The following is an 18,431-nucleotide window of genomic DNA, read 5'->3' as shown; positions in this document are numbered from 1 at the left end:
GATGAGCATGTGGCAACAGTAGATATTTAATAGCATTGTTTCAGGGTTCTTCAGCAATTCCTCACACCAACCATGCATGCAGCAACAGTGGAGAGGAAAAACTCACTGGACTGGGGTGTTAAAGAAGACAGAAGCAGATGCAAAAAAACAAAGAAACGCTGATTGTAAATACATTTCGATAATGGATAAGGTAACGGTAAACTAGCTTGAACTGCTGTTCTTGTTTTGGTTTGAAGGTAACTTGCTGTTCAGGTTAGGAATCCAGTGTTGGTGTGCTTGTTTAGGACTGAAACACAGATATGAGGCAGGCCATGCATTTATATTCTTGAATTTAATGAAATAATCAAAGTTAATCAAAATTAAAAAACCGTTTGCAAAGAGAACCAAACATCACTGAGACTAGAAAGATAGAGGAGGGGGAATGTAGAACAAAGAAGAGGAGAGTCTAATTAGATGAAACAGCAGCTGTATATTTATATACCCCTGTGTTACTAATTGAAAGATCAATTTTGTAGTTTCTGCCTTAGCAGGGGGTTGTTATTGTTTTAACCAGTCTCGACTTAAACACCAAATCTCCCCATGTTGGACTTTGTCATTAGAGTAATCTTCTTACAGATCTAAACCCAACCTGGTACAATCCATTTACTCAGCTAAAAACCCACCTATACATAATCCAGGCAACATAATCTGCTCCAAATGAAAGGGCTAAAAACCCGGTGTCCCTTATGTTTAGTTCCAGCTTTCACTTACTTTCATTCTTGTTGCCTGTTGAACTTTTGAAAAATGTGCGCATAGTTTCTACACAAGTGTTTACCCCATTAACCCTGGTCCTTTTAAAAAAACACACACAAAAAAAATACTATACTATAAATAATATTGCAGTCCTTTTTTTTTTATTCATACATACAAATAAATATCATACCAAATTAAAATTTTCTAACTATCAACTGGACATTGTTTCCTCTGGTTTACATGGATGAAGATTATTACTTTCTTCCTCACCCTTTCAGGTTCTGCTACCTAAAATCCTGTGAAAAATGCATACATCTTTTAAGATTTTTTTTTTCTTTTGTAACAGATGTGTATTGGTCAGCTGCTTTCTTGTGAGTGTAAATGTGTTTCCTCATGAATGTACTGTCATGGGAGAAGCCCCACCTCACCCCCCCAACCCTGGGTCCTGCACATACAGCACTGACACAAACAGTTTCCTGTCTCTTCAGCTGTGCCCCCACTTCCCTCCACTCCTTCTCAGTTCCCCTTCAGCCCATTCCAGCTCCTTCGTTGTAACCCTGTGGTTGGGATTTGTCTTTCTGGTGTGAACGATGTGTTGTTCGGTGGGTTTTGCTCGGGCCATGGGCCTGGCTCTGCTGCCACTGGCAGTCTGCTGTATCCTGGCTAACCTGCTGCTGCTGTTTCCTATGGGAGAAATCACTTACATTAAGCAGGATCGTCTAGCTGGCTACATCTGGTACTTTGGTGGACTAGGAGGTGGAGGTCTATTGGTGAGTCAAAAATGGAATTAAATATGAGGAAACCTGTTTGATTTATATTGTAAATGGTAAAGTTCAGGCCCAAATACAGAGCATATTTTTACTTTTACAAATATAATATTTTAACAACACTTTTCATCCCTATTTACCCAATCAATATCTATTTTTACAATTTTTAATGTTGAATTTAAAAATTCAACATTAATTCAAAAAGAGTCCCCTCCCTTCCTTCATCAGTGAATAACATTGGTGCAGCTGTTTAAAAATGTGCCTTAGAAAGAATTTCTTTGTTAAATTAAAAAGAGTTGTACTCTGAAAAAAAACATTTTGAGAGTTTGTCCCCTTTGACACCATTCAGTATAAGTGACCTCGCACAGTTGTTCAGCAAGAACAATGACGTGTTTTGTACGTCTATAGTTAATCTGTCTGCTTTGCATGCTCCTGATCTGATAGGGTTTTTGCTCTAATTGAGTAGAAAGGATACTTTTCTTTTAGCATGTTTGCTTTTTCAGGGCAAAACAGAAAGATTATAGATTAAAGCTAAAATGATCTCTGTTTAAACTATTCAGTCAACCTAAATTATTGTCCATAATGAGAACATACTGTTGCACTCTCTAAAATGTTTTGAAATATAGTAAAAATGAAACATAAAAGAATGATATGAGACAACAATAAAAAATAAACAAGAAGAACAGAAGTTTAGTGAGAGAAAGTGCTGTTGCACAATGTAAAGGAAGAATTAAAAAAGCTGTTCCAGAGTCTTCTTTTTTAGAAACCTTTTTATTGGTATGTGTAAAATGTGTTCAGCATGTGTCTGTGCTTCTCTCTTTCTTTGTTTTCATCTTGCTTCAATTTTCCAAAGGAAGGCTTCTGTATTTTAGGTAAAGACCGATATCATTCATAAGTCACACAAACGAAGATACGTTTGTATAAAAAGTGTGTTCCTCTATCACTTAAGGAATTTAACAGGTCAGATCGTAGGTATAAGCAGATTTGTAGACAGCTTACAGCCTACTGCTGGATCGAGGACGTTAAAAAAAAATGTATTCACACATGACCGGTTTATGAATGCAGCTTTTGTATTTAAACTAAAAACAAACAAATATAAAAACAAACAAATAAAAACATAGGTATATCAGTGAAGCAAGCAGGAAATTGGAATGAGTGTACTTTCAGGTAAAATAGTAAAAAACTCTCACCATTTACCTCTATTTTTGGTCTTTAAAAATCATTTGCCAAAAGGGCATACTTTGATATGCCCTTTGAGCTTAATAAAATCAGAGTTATGTTAGGGCAGAGTCTTGCTCAGAGAAAATCGTAGCTATTTTCAATCTTAAAGTTGTTTCAGTTCCTGTTTGTCACATGTGGCTTTGCTTCAAGGTAAATTACTTAACCCTAAACTGACTACAGTACTAGTCTGCTTATGTGTATATGTTAGGATGAATGTGGCTCCAGAATAAAGTACTCTAAGTCAGTTAAATAATCCAATGTCTCCATGCCTTCCTATTCGGGATTCCAAACACCTACCTGAGTAATCAAGAACCAGCTGGAGTTGCTTTTTGTTTCTTCCTCTTTGGATTAAAGGCCTTTAATCCATTTACTAAATCAGCCTTTTATCACCTGAAGAAAATTTCCAGAATTAAAGAACTAATGTCTAAGCAGGATCTAGAAAAACTCATTCATGCCTTTTTCTCTTGTAGAGTTGCTTACTTTAACAGTGTCTTTATAGGTTTGCATAGGAATCCATTAGACAGCAGCAGTTGATCCAAAACACTGCTGCCTGTGTTCTCACTAGAACTAAGAAAGTAGAGCTCATCAGCCCTGTTCTGCAGTCCTTCTGCTGGCTTCATGTAACTCAGAGAATAGACTAAAATCCTTCTGTTATTCTATAAATCATTGAATGGATCAGCACCTCCATACATAACAGATTTGTTGTCACTGTATTAACCCCCCAGACCACTCAGGTCTTCTAATTCAAGCCTACTCTTTAAACCCAGATTTAGAACCATACATGGAGAAGCAGCATTTAATTCCTGTGCTAAACTTATCTGGAACTGATTCCCTGAAAACTTTAAAAGTGTCCTTTTAATATATTTATATTTTTCTTATTTTTCATTTTTTTATTTATTTTACGGTAGCTGATATGGAAGTCCCAAAATCTCATTGTATCCGTTGCAGAATATGATGACAATAAAGGCTTTTTGACTTTGACTTTGACTTTTTTTGACTTTTGACTTTTTTTGAAAGCCTGAGTTATTTAAAGTTAAAACCCATTTAATTAGAGCTGCCTTTTACTGACTCTTAACTGTCAAATGATGTATTATTATAAAGTTGTGGTCCAATTGTTTTATTTGTTTATCTTAGCCTTTATTTTTTAATTTTCTAATTCATCTAAAGTACATTGAATTGTCCATGTACTGAATTGTGCTGTACAAATAAACGTGTCTTACCTTGCCTAAAAAAGATTGAAATCAGTCAAAATCAGATTAATGTGGCCACACCCCAAAAAGAGAAAGGAAATCCATATTATTTGTGAACAATCAATTCCATGATTTAAAAGTAATGAGACCTATGCAATATTTTTATGGTATACTTATTTTTGAACTGCAGTTTCATTTAATTCACTCTGCAACTGCTTATAAATTAAACAGAATTAAATAAAACTTCTATTTTTATTCTTTTTATGCTCTTAAATATTATGTTGCGTTTTTGTATTTATCCATGCCTAGATTTCTTTTTTTTTTTTTTTTTTGGAGGAAACAAAGTTTTTGGGTCAAGGAGCAAACTGATTTCCTGTGAGAACATCTACATCAGCTCCCCCAACTTCCTCTCCATGTGCATCCTCCCACCCTTTTTCCCTCCCATCTGCCTGTAGACTTCCCTCTTTGTCGTCTGACTGTTTTGATCTCTCCTTTACGTTGACATGCAGGATGTGTGTCTTAACTAAACCTTGATGTTTGAGCAGCTTTGTGAATGTGCAAAGCGATGGGAACTTCCTTTCCTCTTGTTAGAACAGGATTTAATGTCTCTGGGAGACACACAGTGTCAGGTTCAAGCACCAATCATAACAGCACACAAGGAAGGAAAGACAAGGGCATTATGAGATTATGCTATGTCCTGCAGCGCGTCTAGAGCAGCTTGAGCAGCGCATCTTGACGCATCTGAGCAGCCGAAGCAGTGCCTCGTGTGCTTCTGAACATCTGAGGTGCTTCACAAGCAGCGGATGCTAGAGTTGGAAAAATAGAACTTTTGCTGCTTGACGCGCCACATCAACCAATCAGAGAAGCTGATTTGGGAGCTGGCAGGTACTTCTTACCTGAAATGTTAACATCTACTTCCAGCCTCCCAAGAGGCAACCGTGCCTTAGGCAGCGGTTAATGGGGATTCCCAGTGACAGCGCACCGCTGGTATGTGGAGGTCTGTGCAGCTCCAACAGTGAAATAATATTTTAAGGCAAACATAAAAAGGTCCTGCAGTGCGCTTTAAGCAGCAGAAGCAGTGCCTCACGAGCTTCTGAGCATCTGAGGTGTGCGGCCACTGAACCAGGAGAGTCCAATCTACACAGGATAAACCAGGTTGGACTCACCTGGTTCAGTGGCTGGGTAGAACAAAAACATGACATAGAGATGACTTGTTCCCTCCAGATCCCCCATCTCTGGCGCAACACACTTCACAAGCTGCAGATGCTTGGACTGGAAAAATGTGTTTTTGCTGGCTGACGTGCCTTATCAACCAATCAGAGAAGCTGATGTGGCAGGGAGACGGACATAACTGCTGATGCAGTTTGCTATGATCACTCCCCTGAAACTGTTTATTAATGTCAAAATTAACTTAAAATGACAAAGCCTTCTGACAAATTATGTTTGCTTTTATTACTCCGGTGCCTGCAGTTTGTAGCATATACCTGAAAAAGAGATGTATCTGGACACACTTTACTGGATGCACCTCAGGAGCATCAAAAAAGCTCTGGAGGTTTGTCTGACCTTAATGTGGACAAGCATCAAAAATTAAACAGCAGAAGCTTTTTTGCTGATGAGCTTGCATTAGCAGCAGCAGCAGCAATGCTATGTGACATAGGCAGAAGCAGTTTCCAAAAGTTAATCTTGGGGTCAAAAGAATGTTACTATCTTCTGGTTCCAGAACTAGCTTTTGCCCCAGCAGCATACCTATGGTTATGATCACACTGCTCTATATTTATCAGAACATAATACAATTCTTTAGGGTGTGGCAACACGCTTGTCCTTATGCAAAGACATCTCAACATAGAAATGAGTACAAAGGCCACTCTAAGGTCACTGTAGTATCTGTCTGTCCATCCATCCATCCATCCATCCATCCATCCATCCATCCATCCATCCATCCATCCATCCATCCATCCATCCATCCATCCATCCATCCATCCATCNCATCCATCCATCCATCCATCCATCCATCCATCCATCCATCCATCCATCCATCCATCCATCCATCCATCCATCCATCCATCCATCCATCTCTATCGCTATATCTAAATCTGTCTGTTCTTCTGTCTGTCTATATATTATCAGTTCTTTTTTTTAATTTAAAGATACATTTTATGAGTTGCATAAAAAACACCAAATGTTTTAGCTGGAAAGCCAGCATTTAAGACACTAACTTAAATCTACAGTTACACATACACTCTTTTATGAATGATTATCTTGAAATGAAAGTAAAATGAGATATACTGAAAATGAAAATGTAATGATAATATGTGATTGTTCATGAACTGTTATGTTCTTTCAGATGCTGATTCCAGCTGTGTCCTTCATCACTCTGGGGAAATGCAGCTGCTGCTGGAATGAAAGCTTAATGGTAGGAGACCTTTATGGTGGGATCAGTGCTCAAAATATGCTGTGAGAACATTCAGCAACAGAAACTGTTTACAGCCTAAACATCCAGAAACTCTGATGATCAGAAAACCAGCACTTGTGTTTGATCCTTATTTGTTCAGCTACTGTAAATCATTATATTTCCTAGTAATGAAATTTCTAAGCTATTATTATGATAACAGTTATGATATTATTATAAATTGTATCATTATATTTATTTTGCTGTCACCACTCAACGAATGTGTATACTGAAGTTTTCAGCCAGTACGTTAACAGCAGGTTCCATTAAGTGGAGTTAAAATGCTAATTCCAACTCTCTCTTGATCACAACAAGGCTCCCAGTGTTAAGACACACGCACCAAAGTAAGCTTGACTCATGCATTCAAGCCACGTGCACAGCTGCGCCTGTGCTTGTGTGAGCGTTGCAGCTGTGTCTGCCTTTCATAGAGACACGGATAAGCAAATAATTCATTCGTTCACACAGAAAGTACACTCTCATGGACAAACCAAAACACTTCTTATTGCTTTTTAAAAATCTGATTGTGTGCCGCTGTGCTTTCACAGATGTGCGGCTCGGTTCTGGCAGCTATCATTGGCCTCCTGGGCTCTGCTTACTGTTTCGTCATATCAGGACTTGCTTTGGTGCAGGGTCCCCACTGCTTCACCTCCTATGGGTGGTCATACCCCTTTGCAGATCAGTATGGCAGGTAAGGACATGCTATAAATAAACACTTCATATAAAGGAAATTAACATCACCAGGATAATAATAAGATAATCATTCTTTCACATATCTTAAGTCTGTTACCTTTCAATAGTGGTCATAGTGTTTTGTCATATAAAAACTAAAGCTCATCTTCTATAAGCGTTCTTTTTTCTCATCACTGTAAGGAACAATTCACTAAAGGATTTGGTGACATCAAACTATTTATTGGCATGTATGTGTATGAGACAATCCTTTGTGTTGTTTTTAGTTTGTAATTTGGTACTTTAAAACTTTCTTTAGAATTGTTGATTTATGAACCCTGATCTTAACTGAAACAAGCGAGGTTTGCTTTTGGTGTTCTGGGTTTTATTTTGTCTTCCTTCCTGACCTTCTGGATAATTTATGCTTGTGGATAAGTAGCCTAGCCACTCCTGGGAACATTCTCAACTATTTCAATGTTTTTTCTCTGTGCTGATAATGGTGCTTACTTTGGTTCACAGGTGTGACAAAGCCTTAGAAACAGCTTTGTAACCCTCCCATACAGATAGCGTTGAATGACTTATGATTAATTTGTTCTTGAACGTTCATTTGGAAAGGAGTAGGATGTGTTGCTAGGACCAGTGTTTTTTGTAACATATGTTTTTTTTTTTTTTTTAAATCATTCTCTGCTTTTCGCTAAAGAAAAACAACCTAGCAGCCAGAACAACCCAAAAACATTGAAACTGTTCTTCTTTTTTTCTTATTTAGTAAGTGATACCCTCTTTGTCTTTTCTGTTTTTTACAGGTATTTGCTGAAGCCTGAAATTTGGCCACAGTGTCATCAGCCACTGAACATTGTTGAGTGGAACGTCACTCTCTTGTGTGTGTTATTGGGCCTCGCAGTGCTGGAGTTCATTATCTGTCTTTTACAGCTTGGAAATGGTTTGGTGAATGCCATCTGCCGGCCCTGCTGCTACAAGCAGGAGTATAGTCTTAATGCTTAGAAGGAAACATGAGAAGGTATATTCTGCACAGACAACAAGCAGAAAAACACACAAACACTACAATAATGCTCACTTCCTGTACATATGTTAAAGTCTGCACACTTGATTCTGAATCGGCAACTGTAAAATAGAGGCATTTAGTTATTTCATACTGATGATCTAAAGTTGAGGGATGATGGATTTAATGGAAGTGATTGTAGCTTTGTTACATATCTCTGTTCTGAACATGTTGCATTAGGGTGTTCTCTCAATTGCACATGTCAATATTAAAACTTTTCAAAGTCAGCTCATTATCACAAAGAAGTGTGTAAATAAGTCTTGTTATTGGGAGCTGTATTGGGTCTAGAAATGCTCTTGAAAGAGACAGTAAGCATTCCCATGATTTGATTTGATGATTTTATAATCTTCAGCATCATCCTGTCAAGTTTTTAGATTTTTTTTCTTTTTTTTTAGTTTTTTTTTTTACTTTGAATACCTGTTGTTGTAAACTGTTTCCTGGATATCTACCAGTTGCTAATTCATTACTGACTGATATTTTATATCTGTTTTTAGTGAAGTTTTTAAAGTCCTGTGTGTTTTTCGGTGCCTTGAATAAATGAATTATGAATTATTTACATTTTATATGTAGGGTTGGTTTGGTTTTTACAATGTCATCAGAAAGCATTGGTTAACATCGATGAAATAAAGAAAGACAAAATGTGTAATTTCATATATATAAATATGTATATACATGGGCTGGTCAGTGGAGCAGTCGGTAGCACTGCTGCTTTTCAGCAAGAAGGTTTCCGAGTTTGATTCCTGGCCTGGGGTCTTTCTGCATGGAGTTTGCATGTTCTCCCTGAGCATGAGTGGGTTCTATCTTCATCCCACAGTCCGCAAAACATGACTGTTAAGTTCATTCTCTAAATTCTCCTTAGGTGTGAGTGTTTGCGTGAATGGTTGTCTCTGTGTTGCACTGCGATGGATGGTCCAGAGTGTACCCCGCCTTTCGTCCATAGACAGCTGGAGGCAGCCGGCACCCCTCGCAGCCCTGCTTGGAATAAGCATGGCAGAAAATGGATGGATGTATAGACATGAATATGTATGAAAATTTATGTAATTACATTAAATTTCTGCATAATTCCTATATTCCTATATCCTATATTCCACACAAATAGAATGTATATATAAATATTGTAATACAAACATCCATATTTACACCATATGCCCTTCAATAAAGCATTTTAGTTTGGAATATAAATCCTCTAAAAAACTCCTGTTTAAAATTAGGCAAGAGTTGCATAGACAGGATCAGGACTGCTGGAATAATGTTTCTTTGAATAGATGAATCTAGAATTTCAACCCAGAACAGTTTGGGATAGGGTATCATGCACAATTCAATGTCAAGATAAAGAACTGGATACTAACTATGAATAATAAAACTGGTGAAATGGTTTGTGGATGATTTGCTGGAGAAAGCCTCAGCCAGGTCATCACCATGGATTCCAACTGGACTCTCAGCCAAAGATCAGAGTGGGTCAAACTTTTCTCAGACTGATATCTAACAAAGTAGGTGACAGCAAGAAGGCTCTCACTGAGGTTCGTTTAGTCAACAGTGGTTTGGGATCTATGTTTTCTTCCCAGTAAAAATACCCAGTTTTGCTGATAACTTTTGTTTAATGAGCAAAAAGAATACCGATTTGTTCCCCTGTAATTAAACTTTAAAAAAAATTTAAATGCATATTTTCACTTGTTTGTGTGTCTTTCTATATTCCTTTTTCTTTTTATGACTGTTTGTATAATCTGTTTATCTAAATCTTTTTTTTCTAATTAAAGTATTTTGGTCCTTATATCTGCAGAAATTACAAGGAAAACAATAGACACTGATGTTTTTAGAAAGGGCAAATACTTATCTTGGTGAATAGAGATCCTTTCCCAGACATGTTTTGATTTTGGACTTTCCAAAATGACCTATTGTTTGGTTTAGCCCCAAGTTGAGTAAATTTTACCTTTAACCATGACAGACAAGATAGCCCCCACCGTAATTTAGAGTCCAAAGTATTTTTTTGCGATGCTGGGAAATAACAAAATTACGCAGACAAATTAAAATAAAAAAATATTTATAAATCAGTTATTGGGTTTAATCATTCTGATAGGTGTATTTTTGTAACTGAATAATAAATATTGCCCCAAAGAAATGTTTTGAAAACACTTGGAAAATAGTTTTGACTGAATCAAAAGTCAAAGTATTTTCCCTCCCTGGTAAATCATTTTGACTGTGGTGTCCATGATTTATATTTGTGATTATATAACAAAGGAAAAAACTTAAACAACTGAGTGTTTTGTGTCAGTTGAAATGAGTCGCTTCAATATGAAATCTTCACACCCTTCCTGCCTTTCCACACAATCCTTCCTCACAATAAATGTATGATTAAAAGACTCTGATCTAAACTACATCATGTTCTGCTGCTAAATTAGAGAAATCAGTTGAATGGTTAATGTTTGGATGTTCTCAGACGTTATGCAAGTGTGACCCGCTGATTAAACAGTTGGCTGTCATTTGTCCCGCTGTCCGATGGTCAGTGACCCCTTGAGCTTTTTGCCTAATCTCAGCAGTATAAAGGCGTAGAGAAGACATGCATGTTGCAGTGCTCTGTGGTCTGTCTTTGCATCAGTATCCTCTGCTGAGTTGTTCAGGGGTAACAGAACACAAGTAGTTATTTTTGCTACCGGTAATTTTTCTTAGATGTTGATTTGAAAAAAATCAAACATCAAGGTTTGAAAATGAAAAATGTAGCATTTGTGTTGGTGTTAGCTTGCACAGCAATATGTGCTGCTGGAATGACCAGACAATACTTCCTCAGGATAGAGGAGGTGTCTTGGAATTACGCTCCAAGTGGGAAGAACATTATCCAGAATGTAACACTGCAGGAGGATGAGTAAGTACAACCGTTCAACAAATTCTCACACTGTTCATTCTGAAGACTGTAAAATAACATATTACTGAGGCCCAGATTGACCTTTTGATAGAAAAAGATAAGAAAAAGAGGAACAAGAATATTTATGTGAATAAATACACACAGCTCAAACTTTTCTTATGTAATCACTTAAAAAAAAAGAATGTTCACTTTTGCTAAATTTAAAGCATTTGAAAAACGTGTTTTCAAGGAGTCAATTTCCACATTCCACATTCTAAATTTGTCAAAATATACACGTGAAATGTTTTCTCAAAGGCTTTCCACACGCTAACAACATGGCAAAATATTTTCTATATATGTATTTTTTGATGAAGGAATAACAGGCTCTTTAGGGTTTTTAGCCATTTCTCTCATATACAGTATGTTGTAATCTTCAAAGAAATTAAAAGTTGAGTGTTCTTCAGATTTAAGTGGGCAATTATCATGTTTAAATAATTAAGGGCTCAGTTTGTGTGTGAATACTCTATATAATGAGTTTAACTAAGTAAAAATAATCTACTTTTCAGTAGTAAACTGATTTATTGTCACTTTCTAGAAACCTTTAAAATTGAACCATATTTTCCTCTTAAGTACTTGTGGGAATACAGATCTAATTTACTCTCTCTGTACTGATCATCAGCAGTAATGCCATTTTGGGTAAAGGTATGTATGCATTTAGAGAGCTTTTAATAATTAGAGAACTTTACTGGATTACTAGCAATAAAACATTTAAAGGCTCTCAGCTTCATTAGACCCCACAAACATTTACTTATGAGTAACAGTAAGTAAAAAATCATGAAAAGAAAATGAATATTTAAAAAATTAATCTGACTCACTTTTGTTGCACACATGCTCTACTATAAATTCATCATACTTAAAACACTCCTGAAAGAATCTTCCTTTTTAAATTAACCAGAGATCAAACATTTCTTAAAGTAATAAGTCCAAACTGTATGTTCATAAGTAACTACTTTTCTTTCTGCCAAATTGTCTTTGCAGAGATGCCTCTGTGTTTTTAGTAAAAGGCCCCCAGCGCATTGGCCCAGTCTACAAAAAGGCTGTTTACAAACAGTACAGTGACGCCACCTACAGGACGGAAGTACAGAAGCCCGAATGGCTAGGTTACCTGGGGCCCTTGCTGATGGCTGAGGAGGGGGACACATTGATTGTCCACCTTAAAAACATAGCTTCCAGACCGTACAATATCCACCCACATGGACTCAATTACACTAAAGATAATGAGGGTGAGAGATCAGAAAACCGAAGAAAAGCTAAAGCCTTAAATATTTGCTAAAAGGAGGATATGAGTTTGTTTGCATGTGCTTCCCCTCAGGAGCCTTGTACCCAGATGGCACTGGTCCAGAGCTGAAGAGGGATGACGCCATACCTCCTGGTGGAACATTAACTTATCAATGGACCCTCCCAGAATCCCACAGCCCAACAGCTGAGGATAGTAACTGTATGACCAGGTTCTACCACTCTCATGTCCGCCCCCCTAAAGATATTAACTCAGGACTCATCGGACCTCTTCTTATCTGCAAAAGAGGTACTTTTTTAACCCAGATAACCAGTAGAATGTTTTTGTGTACTCCTGGGTATTTCTTAAGCATACATACATATTGGGTACAATGCAATTACAAAGGCCACACACCCCTTCGCATTTATAACAGCTTTAATTCTTACTGGAATAGATTCTAAGTGAAAGCAAATTGTACATTAAATAGTGAGGTGTTATCCCATTTAGGACTATATGGGTTATATGTTTATGCTTTCTCAAAAGAGATTATTCATCTAAATGTTCGTGCAATAAGAAGCACCTGTCCAAGTGAGCAGAGATACAAATGAGGTTATAAAAATCTCAGCGAACAATATTTGTCTCAGATTTGACTAAATGTTGGGCCTTCGTTATTTTTTTGTTTTGCCATAGAAGGCTCTACTTTTTTGTTTTGTTTTTAAGTATGTTAACTATTCTGCAGTTTTTATTTTATATCTGTGGGCAGATAGATTTATATTATATTCGTACAACAATATAAGCAATCCATGTTTGTGGTAATGATTAATCCTAATGGCATCCTCCTCTCAGCCACTTCCTCCACTGAGTCCAGAGTCTGGGCTTCACTCTGGACTCAGTGGAGGAAGTGGCTGAGAGGATGGTGCTGTCCAAGCATACATGCATCATGGACAACACCTTCCATCCTCTGCACCAGAGTGTAGAGGAGCTGACCAGCACATTAAGTGAAAGACTCCTACACCCTGTTTTTAAAAAGGAGCGCTACCGCGGGTCATTCGTCGCTGCTGCAAACAAACTCTACAATGCGACACCACTACAGCAATAACTTGTGCAAAGTATGATATTTAATTTATTGTTTGACACACTGTGCAATAACCTGTTTCTCTATATTTGACACCCAGTGCAATAACTATATATATATATATAAATATAAATATCCATCTATATAAATACCCATATAATCACCCTGTGCAATAACCCTGTATAATAATCCAAAAAAATAAAAAAATAAATAAATAAAAAGCTGTTATATGTGGACGCACTGTATATTCTGTATATATCCCATTCACCTTTTTCTTCCTTTGGCACCTTCTTCTTCTTCTTTGACTATTTGAGCTGAGCTAACAAGTACATTTCCCCACTGTAAGATCAATAAAGTCAATCAACCACTGAATAAATCAATATAGGCTGTGAAAACAGGAAAGGGCACAGGATGGGTTCTTGAAGTTCTCCACATGTGAGTGGAGCAGCAACTGAAACAAATCTTTTAACCTGAGCAAATTAACTTCTTTCGGTCAGATATTTATTTCAGTTTTATTGTTCCACTTTAGATAGGAAATTGGGATACAATCCTTTTCTAAGTAGAACCAAGGTCTAAAAGCACAAGTAAAACAGAAAACCCTTAACAGGTAATAAAAATTATTTTTCGAGTTGTTTGAGACACGAGTGAGATATATTTTAAAAATTGTGTTTCTTAAAATTTCTTAAAATCTGAAACTGCAAAAGAGGAATCTTCCCAAGGACATTAAACTGAGGATATAATGAAAAAAATTAAACTCCACATCATTGGTGGAAAACTTTTATTCGTTTATGGTGTATTAATGACTGAATATGAACAATACTTGGCCCAAATACTAAACCCCAAAGAGGCTAATAAAAAGCCCACCAAAAAAAAGAAAAATTTAAAAAGTAATGGAAGTTGAAAAAGACCACTTCTTTATTGACAAATCTCCCTGTCTAACTTTAAAAGGCATCCAGAATGTTTAAAGTTAAAGACCATTGTGGCACAGGAAATAATTCTTTCAAGACCTGCTTGAAACAACCATTCAAGATTAAGTGATTGCTGAAACAGAAGTAATACAGCGCATAAAATAAATAATTCACAAAAGTAAAACAGCTGCAAATGCAGCAAAAAACAAAACAAAAAAAACATTACACGATGCATTCTTTAACAAATGGAAGAAAATTTTAAGATAATTTAATTAGATAAAATCAACTGCTTAACGATTAGCCCAATATCTTATTTGATCTGTTCTGCAGGAACTCTGGACCTCCATGGTGAAAGGACAGCCGACTACACATATGCTCTGTTGTTCATGGTGTCAGATGAAAACCTCAGCTGGTATCTTGATGAAAACATCAGGACACACATCACAAATCCCATCAGAGACCTGAAGGAGAATGAGGATTTTATGGAGAGCAACAAGATGCATGGTGAGGGCTTGTGCTGGGTTGGTGTTATTTTCAATCTTTGTATGGAAACACCAGTTTTTGTTGAACAAATGTAAGATTAACTTTTTAACTATGTCACAGGGATAAATGGTTACCTTTATGGTAATCTACCCGGACTGACCATGTGTCAGGGCAACAAGATCAACTGGCACATGATTGGCCTTGGCAATGAGGTAAATGTTTCATTATAATGATTTTATAGGTCTGCTTGGATTATTTTATATCCTCTGTTACCTGCAGAATGTGATACATCAGCTTCATAACTGAACTTGTTTATCAAGCTGTATTGAAATTAGATTTTTTCCATTAATGTTAACAAAAAGTTCTTGTTATGCACAAATTAATGTTCAAGTAATGTAATATTATTTATTTAAAAAAATCTGATTAAAAGAATAAAGACATTTACAGTATTTCTCACTGCTTATTTCTGGTGTTAGACTCACTTTCAGGTACAGCTGAACATAATCCCTAGCCTAGTAAACTAGCCCCGCCCGCCAGCAGCCAAAATAATTTCTGCCTGCGAGTTACACATTTAATCTCACAGTTAGTCTGGTTTATCAGGCTACATAATCCCTGCAAATAGTTGTTAACATCTAGGTTCGAGGTTTCAATCTAGCTATACGGTTTAATATGGCTAATGAAAAAAAAAACTTTTAGAAATGTATATATATATATATATACATATTATATGTATATATGTATTGTATGTGTGTGTGTTTTTTTAAGTGCTTTATTTCTAGTTGAGGAAAAAAGAAAGTAAGTCATTGTGTGTAAAGGATCATGCTTAACATTATAATGCTACCTGTCTCACAGGTGGACATGCACTCAGTTCATTTCCATGGCCAGATTTTAACCATCCTGAACCACCACACAGACATGGTCAGCCTTTTCCCTGCCTCCAGCACCACTGCTCAAATGGTGGCTGACAACCCCGGAAACTGGCTTTTAACCTGCACCGTCAATGATCACCTGATGGGTAACAAAAAGTCTCCCAGTCTCCAAATGGAGCTAGTAACTCTAATAACAATATATAAGTGATTATTTCAAAACATTGCTAAATTCTTCATTTTTTTTTTGTCTTTTGCTTTGAATTTGATTCCAGCTGGAATGCAGGCTTTGTTTGAAATAAAGAAATGTTTCCCAAATGTCCATAAGCCACGTCCTCATGGTGAGCTCAGGCAGTACTTCATTGCAGCTGAAGAAGAGGTCTGGGATTATGCACCCACAATACCAAGTGAAAGGTTGGTTAATCCAGATACTAACAGACTTTAATACAAAAATTATGTCTCATCTATTATGACCTTCTCCAACTACATTCTGTTCTTCCTGTGTGCAGTGAGGCAGGGACATTTGTAACTAAAGGGCCAAACCGCATTGGGAGCCGATATAAGAAGGTTCGATATGTGGAATATACTGACAACACTTTCATGACAAAGATGTTACGAGGCCCGGAGGAGGAACATCTAGGAATTCTTGGTAAATCAAACAGAACAGCCGAACAAACTGCTGTTTTTTTTTCTTCTTTTTTGTATCCAATCAAATTAAGACTAAACTAATTGACTTGGATGGACTAAAAAGTCTGTCTTGATTAGGAAATGAAAAATTTAGCCATATGTAATACAAGTTTATTTAGCTCTTTGAACATTCTCCATCACACCTCTTTTTCTCGCTGTTATTTCAATAGTAAATCTTTAAATCTCCCCTCTCTCTCTCGACTGTTCACAGGTCCTGTGTTGCGAGCTGAGGAAAAAGACACGATCAAGGTGATTTTTAAGAACAAAGCCAGCCGGCCTTACACGATCCAGCCACATGGAGTTCAATACACTATTGAACAGGATGGAACACTTTACTACAATGAATTAGAAGGTAAATAAAACTGCTGTTACCAATGTTCCTGATAACTTTATGGCTTTTGTTTAATGCTCCTCCCTCATTTGAGCGCTAAATATTCCTTTTCTCAGAGACACACACAGCAAAGAAACTACGGGAACTCAAGAGAGAGCCAAGTAAGTTCAGATTAGCATTACAGAACCAAAGTAAAAGTCTCCTTAATATTCTAACTTTGGATAATAACATCTTTAACTCACAATGCAATGATTGCAGGGGTGGTGACTCCTCCTCCAGCTGCTCTGGTCAGACCTGGGGCAGTGTACACCTATGAGTGGACAGTCCCTGTGGGTGCAGGTCCAGTGCAAGGGGAACCTGACTGTCTGACCTACCTGTACTACTCTGCAGTTAACCTTGTTAAAGACACAAGCTCTGGGTTGGTTGGACCTCTTCTTGTCTGTCGACCTAGATCTCTGAAGAAAGGACAGCAGGTAAAAGAATGATGATCACATTCTTTATGAGAAGAATTTCAGAGATAAGTGTCCATTTCTTTTCTGTTTCTACATACTGCAAGCCGCTCATGGTTTTAAAGTCAGTAATCATCCATGAGCTTTCTGTGTACAGTTCTTTTCTTAACACTATGATATTTTCCAAAACTTTGGTAATTTACATGATACAGCCAGTGCTACTAGAAATAATTACATACAAAGAGAATTTAAAATGTACTTTCCTGGAATAAAAAAAAAAACAAGATATCCATAATATACCAGTTACTTTCACAGAGTCTTAGGGATAACCTCTTAACTTTGAGGTTCTGTGATGTAAAGGATCACAAATTTTCTTGTAAGTTACTGAAAAGTTTCTGCTAGGTACAGTACTTTGTAAGTCCTATGAAAGTACTTGGTTAGTCCCACAATGTAATTGATAAGTTCTGGAAAGTAACCACTGCTTTCCACTTCTGGGAAAGTCCCTGGTTATTTAAATTACAGTTAGTGGTAAATTACTATAAGCTCTACACTCTTAGAAAGTCACAGGTACGTTCTTCTTAATAGGTTTAAGAAGAGTAACCTAGCTCAATAAATTTTCTTAAGCAAGTAGGGGAGCAGCTAAACACATCACTACATTCTAAAAGGTTTTATATTCTTTCCTCATCTTATGTAGAAGAACTATAACAAAGAGTTTCACCTCATGGCCACAGTGTTTGATGAGAACCTCAGTTGGTATTTGGATGAAAATATCCGCACATTCACCACAGCTCCAAGCACTGTCAATAAGGAGGACGAGGACTTCATGGAGAGCAATAAAATGCATGGTGAGTACTGTCTTAATTACTAGTCCCCTCAGTCTCTACATCTGGTATTCTTAAGTCTGGGCAACATGTTTAATTTTTAGCAAGGAGTGTAATATTTCTATTTATGTATTTTTTCTGTTTATCAGTTTAAGTTATTTTCCTTATTATGTCAGAGTCATGCATCATCTGAATTCCAACATCTTGTTTGAACTGAACCACATATCTCTCCCTCTCTTTTAGCAATCAATGGGTTTGTGTACAGGAATCTGCCAGGCCTGACGATGTGTAAGGGAGATAAAACCACATGGCACCTCTCGGGCCTGGGCACGGAGACAGACATAATCACCCTTTACTTCCAGGGAAACAGATTTCTGTATCGCCAAACCAGAAGAGACACCATCAGTGTTTTCCCTCACATCTCGCACACAGTTACTATGGAGCCAGACAGCATGGGTATGCTTGTTTTGCTCAGGCTCTGCCTACCCACAACTTCCAAAAAGTTGAAAACTATATTTATGAACAATAATGCATGAAATGAACCTCAACAAAAATACCAAAAGGGGGCTTTACTCACCTGCTTATTCAGTAAGGAGCAATATATATATATA

The 18,431-nt window shown here is 37.0% G+C and overlaps 2 protein-coding genes across 2 annotated transcripts in view; both read left to right on the top strand.

Annotated features, from left to right (window-relative positions):
- The first annotated feature begins 1,231 nt into the window (after positions 1 to 1,231).
- Positions 1,232 to 8,656, top strand: LOC107096585 (transmembrane 4 L6 family member 1-like). Its single transcript, XM_015393314.1, has 4 exons — positions 1,232 to 1,502; positions 6,255 to 6,323; positions 6,905 to 7,047; positions 7,829 to 8,656. The coding sequence occupies exons 1-4, from the start codon at positions 1,323 to 1,325 to the stop codon at positions 8,025 to 8,027; spliced, it is 591 nt and encodes a 196-aa protein (XP_015248800.1). The 5' UTR covers positions 1,232 to 1,322; the 3' UTR covers positions 8,028 to 8,656.
- A 2,109-nt stretch (positions 8,657 to 10,765) lies between these two features.
- The window catches only part of LOC107096589 (ceruloplasmin-like), a 13,811-nt gene continuing 6,145 nt past the window's right edge, over positions 10,766 to 18,431 (top strand). The window contains exons 1-13 of the mRNA XM_015393317.1: positions 10,766 to 10,945; positions 11,963 to 12,207; positions 12,297 to 12,509; positions 14,514 to 14,687; positions 14,787 to 14,878; positions 15,519 to 15,681; positions 15,808 to 15,946; positions 16,042 to 16,181; positions 16,431 to 16,571; positions 16,667 to 16,711; positions 16,809 to 17,023; positions 17,694 to 17,844; positions 18,064 to 18,276. Of these exons, the coding sequence (XP_015248803.1) occupies positions 10,791 to 10,945; positions 11,963 to 12,207; positions 12,297 to 12,509; positions 14,514 to 14,687; positions 14,787 to 14,878; positions 15,519 to 15,681; positions 15,808 to 15,946; positions 16,042 to 16,181; positions 16,431 to 16,571; positions 16,667 to 16,711; positions 16,809 to 17,023; positions 17,694 to 17,844; positions 18,064 to 18,276 (2,086 nt within the window). The 5' untranslated portion in view covers positions 10,766 to 10,790. The remainder of the gene's footprint in view (positions 10,946 to 11,962; positions 12,208 to 12,296; positions 12,510 to 14,513; positions 14,688 to 14,786; positions 14,879 to 15,518; positions 15,682 to 15,807; positions 15,947 to 16,041; positions 16,182 to 16,430; positions 16,572 to 16,666; positions 16,712 to 16,808; positions 17,024 to 17,693; positions 17,845 to 18,063; positions 18,277 to 18,431) is intronic.

The sequence above is a fragment of the Cyprinodon variegatus genome, unplaced genomic scaffold (genome assembly GCF_000732505.1).
Source record: "Cyprinodon variegatus isolate N-32 unplaced genomic scaffold, C_variegatus-1.0 Scaffold635, whole genome shotgun sequence".
Lineage (NCBI taxonomy): Eukaryota > Metazoa > Chordata > Actinopteri > Cyprinodontiformes > Cyprinodontidae > Cyprinodon > Cyprinodon variegatus.
Note: the sequence above shows the minus strand (reverse complement) of the source record. Positions and strands in the feature narration are given on the sequence as shown.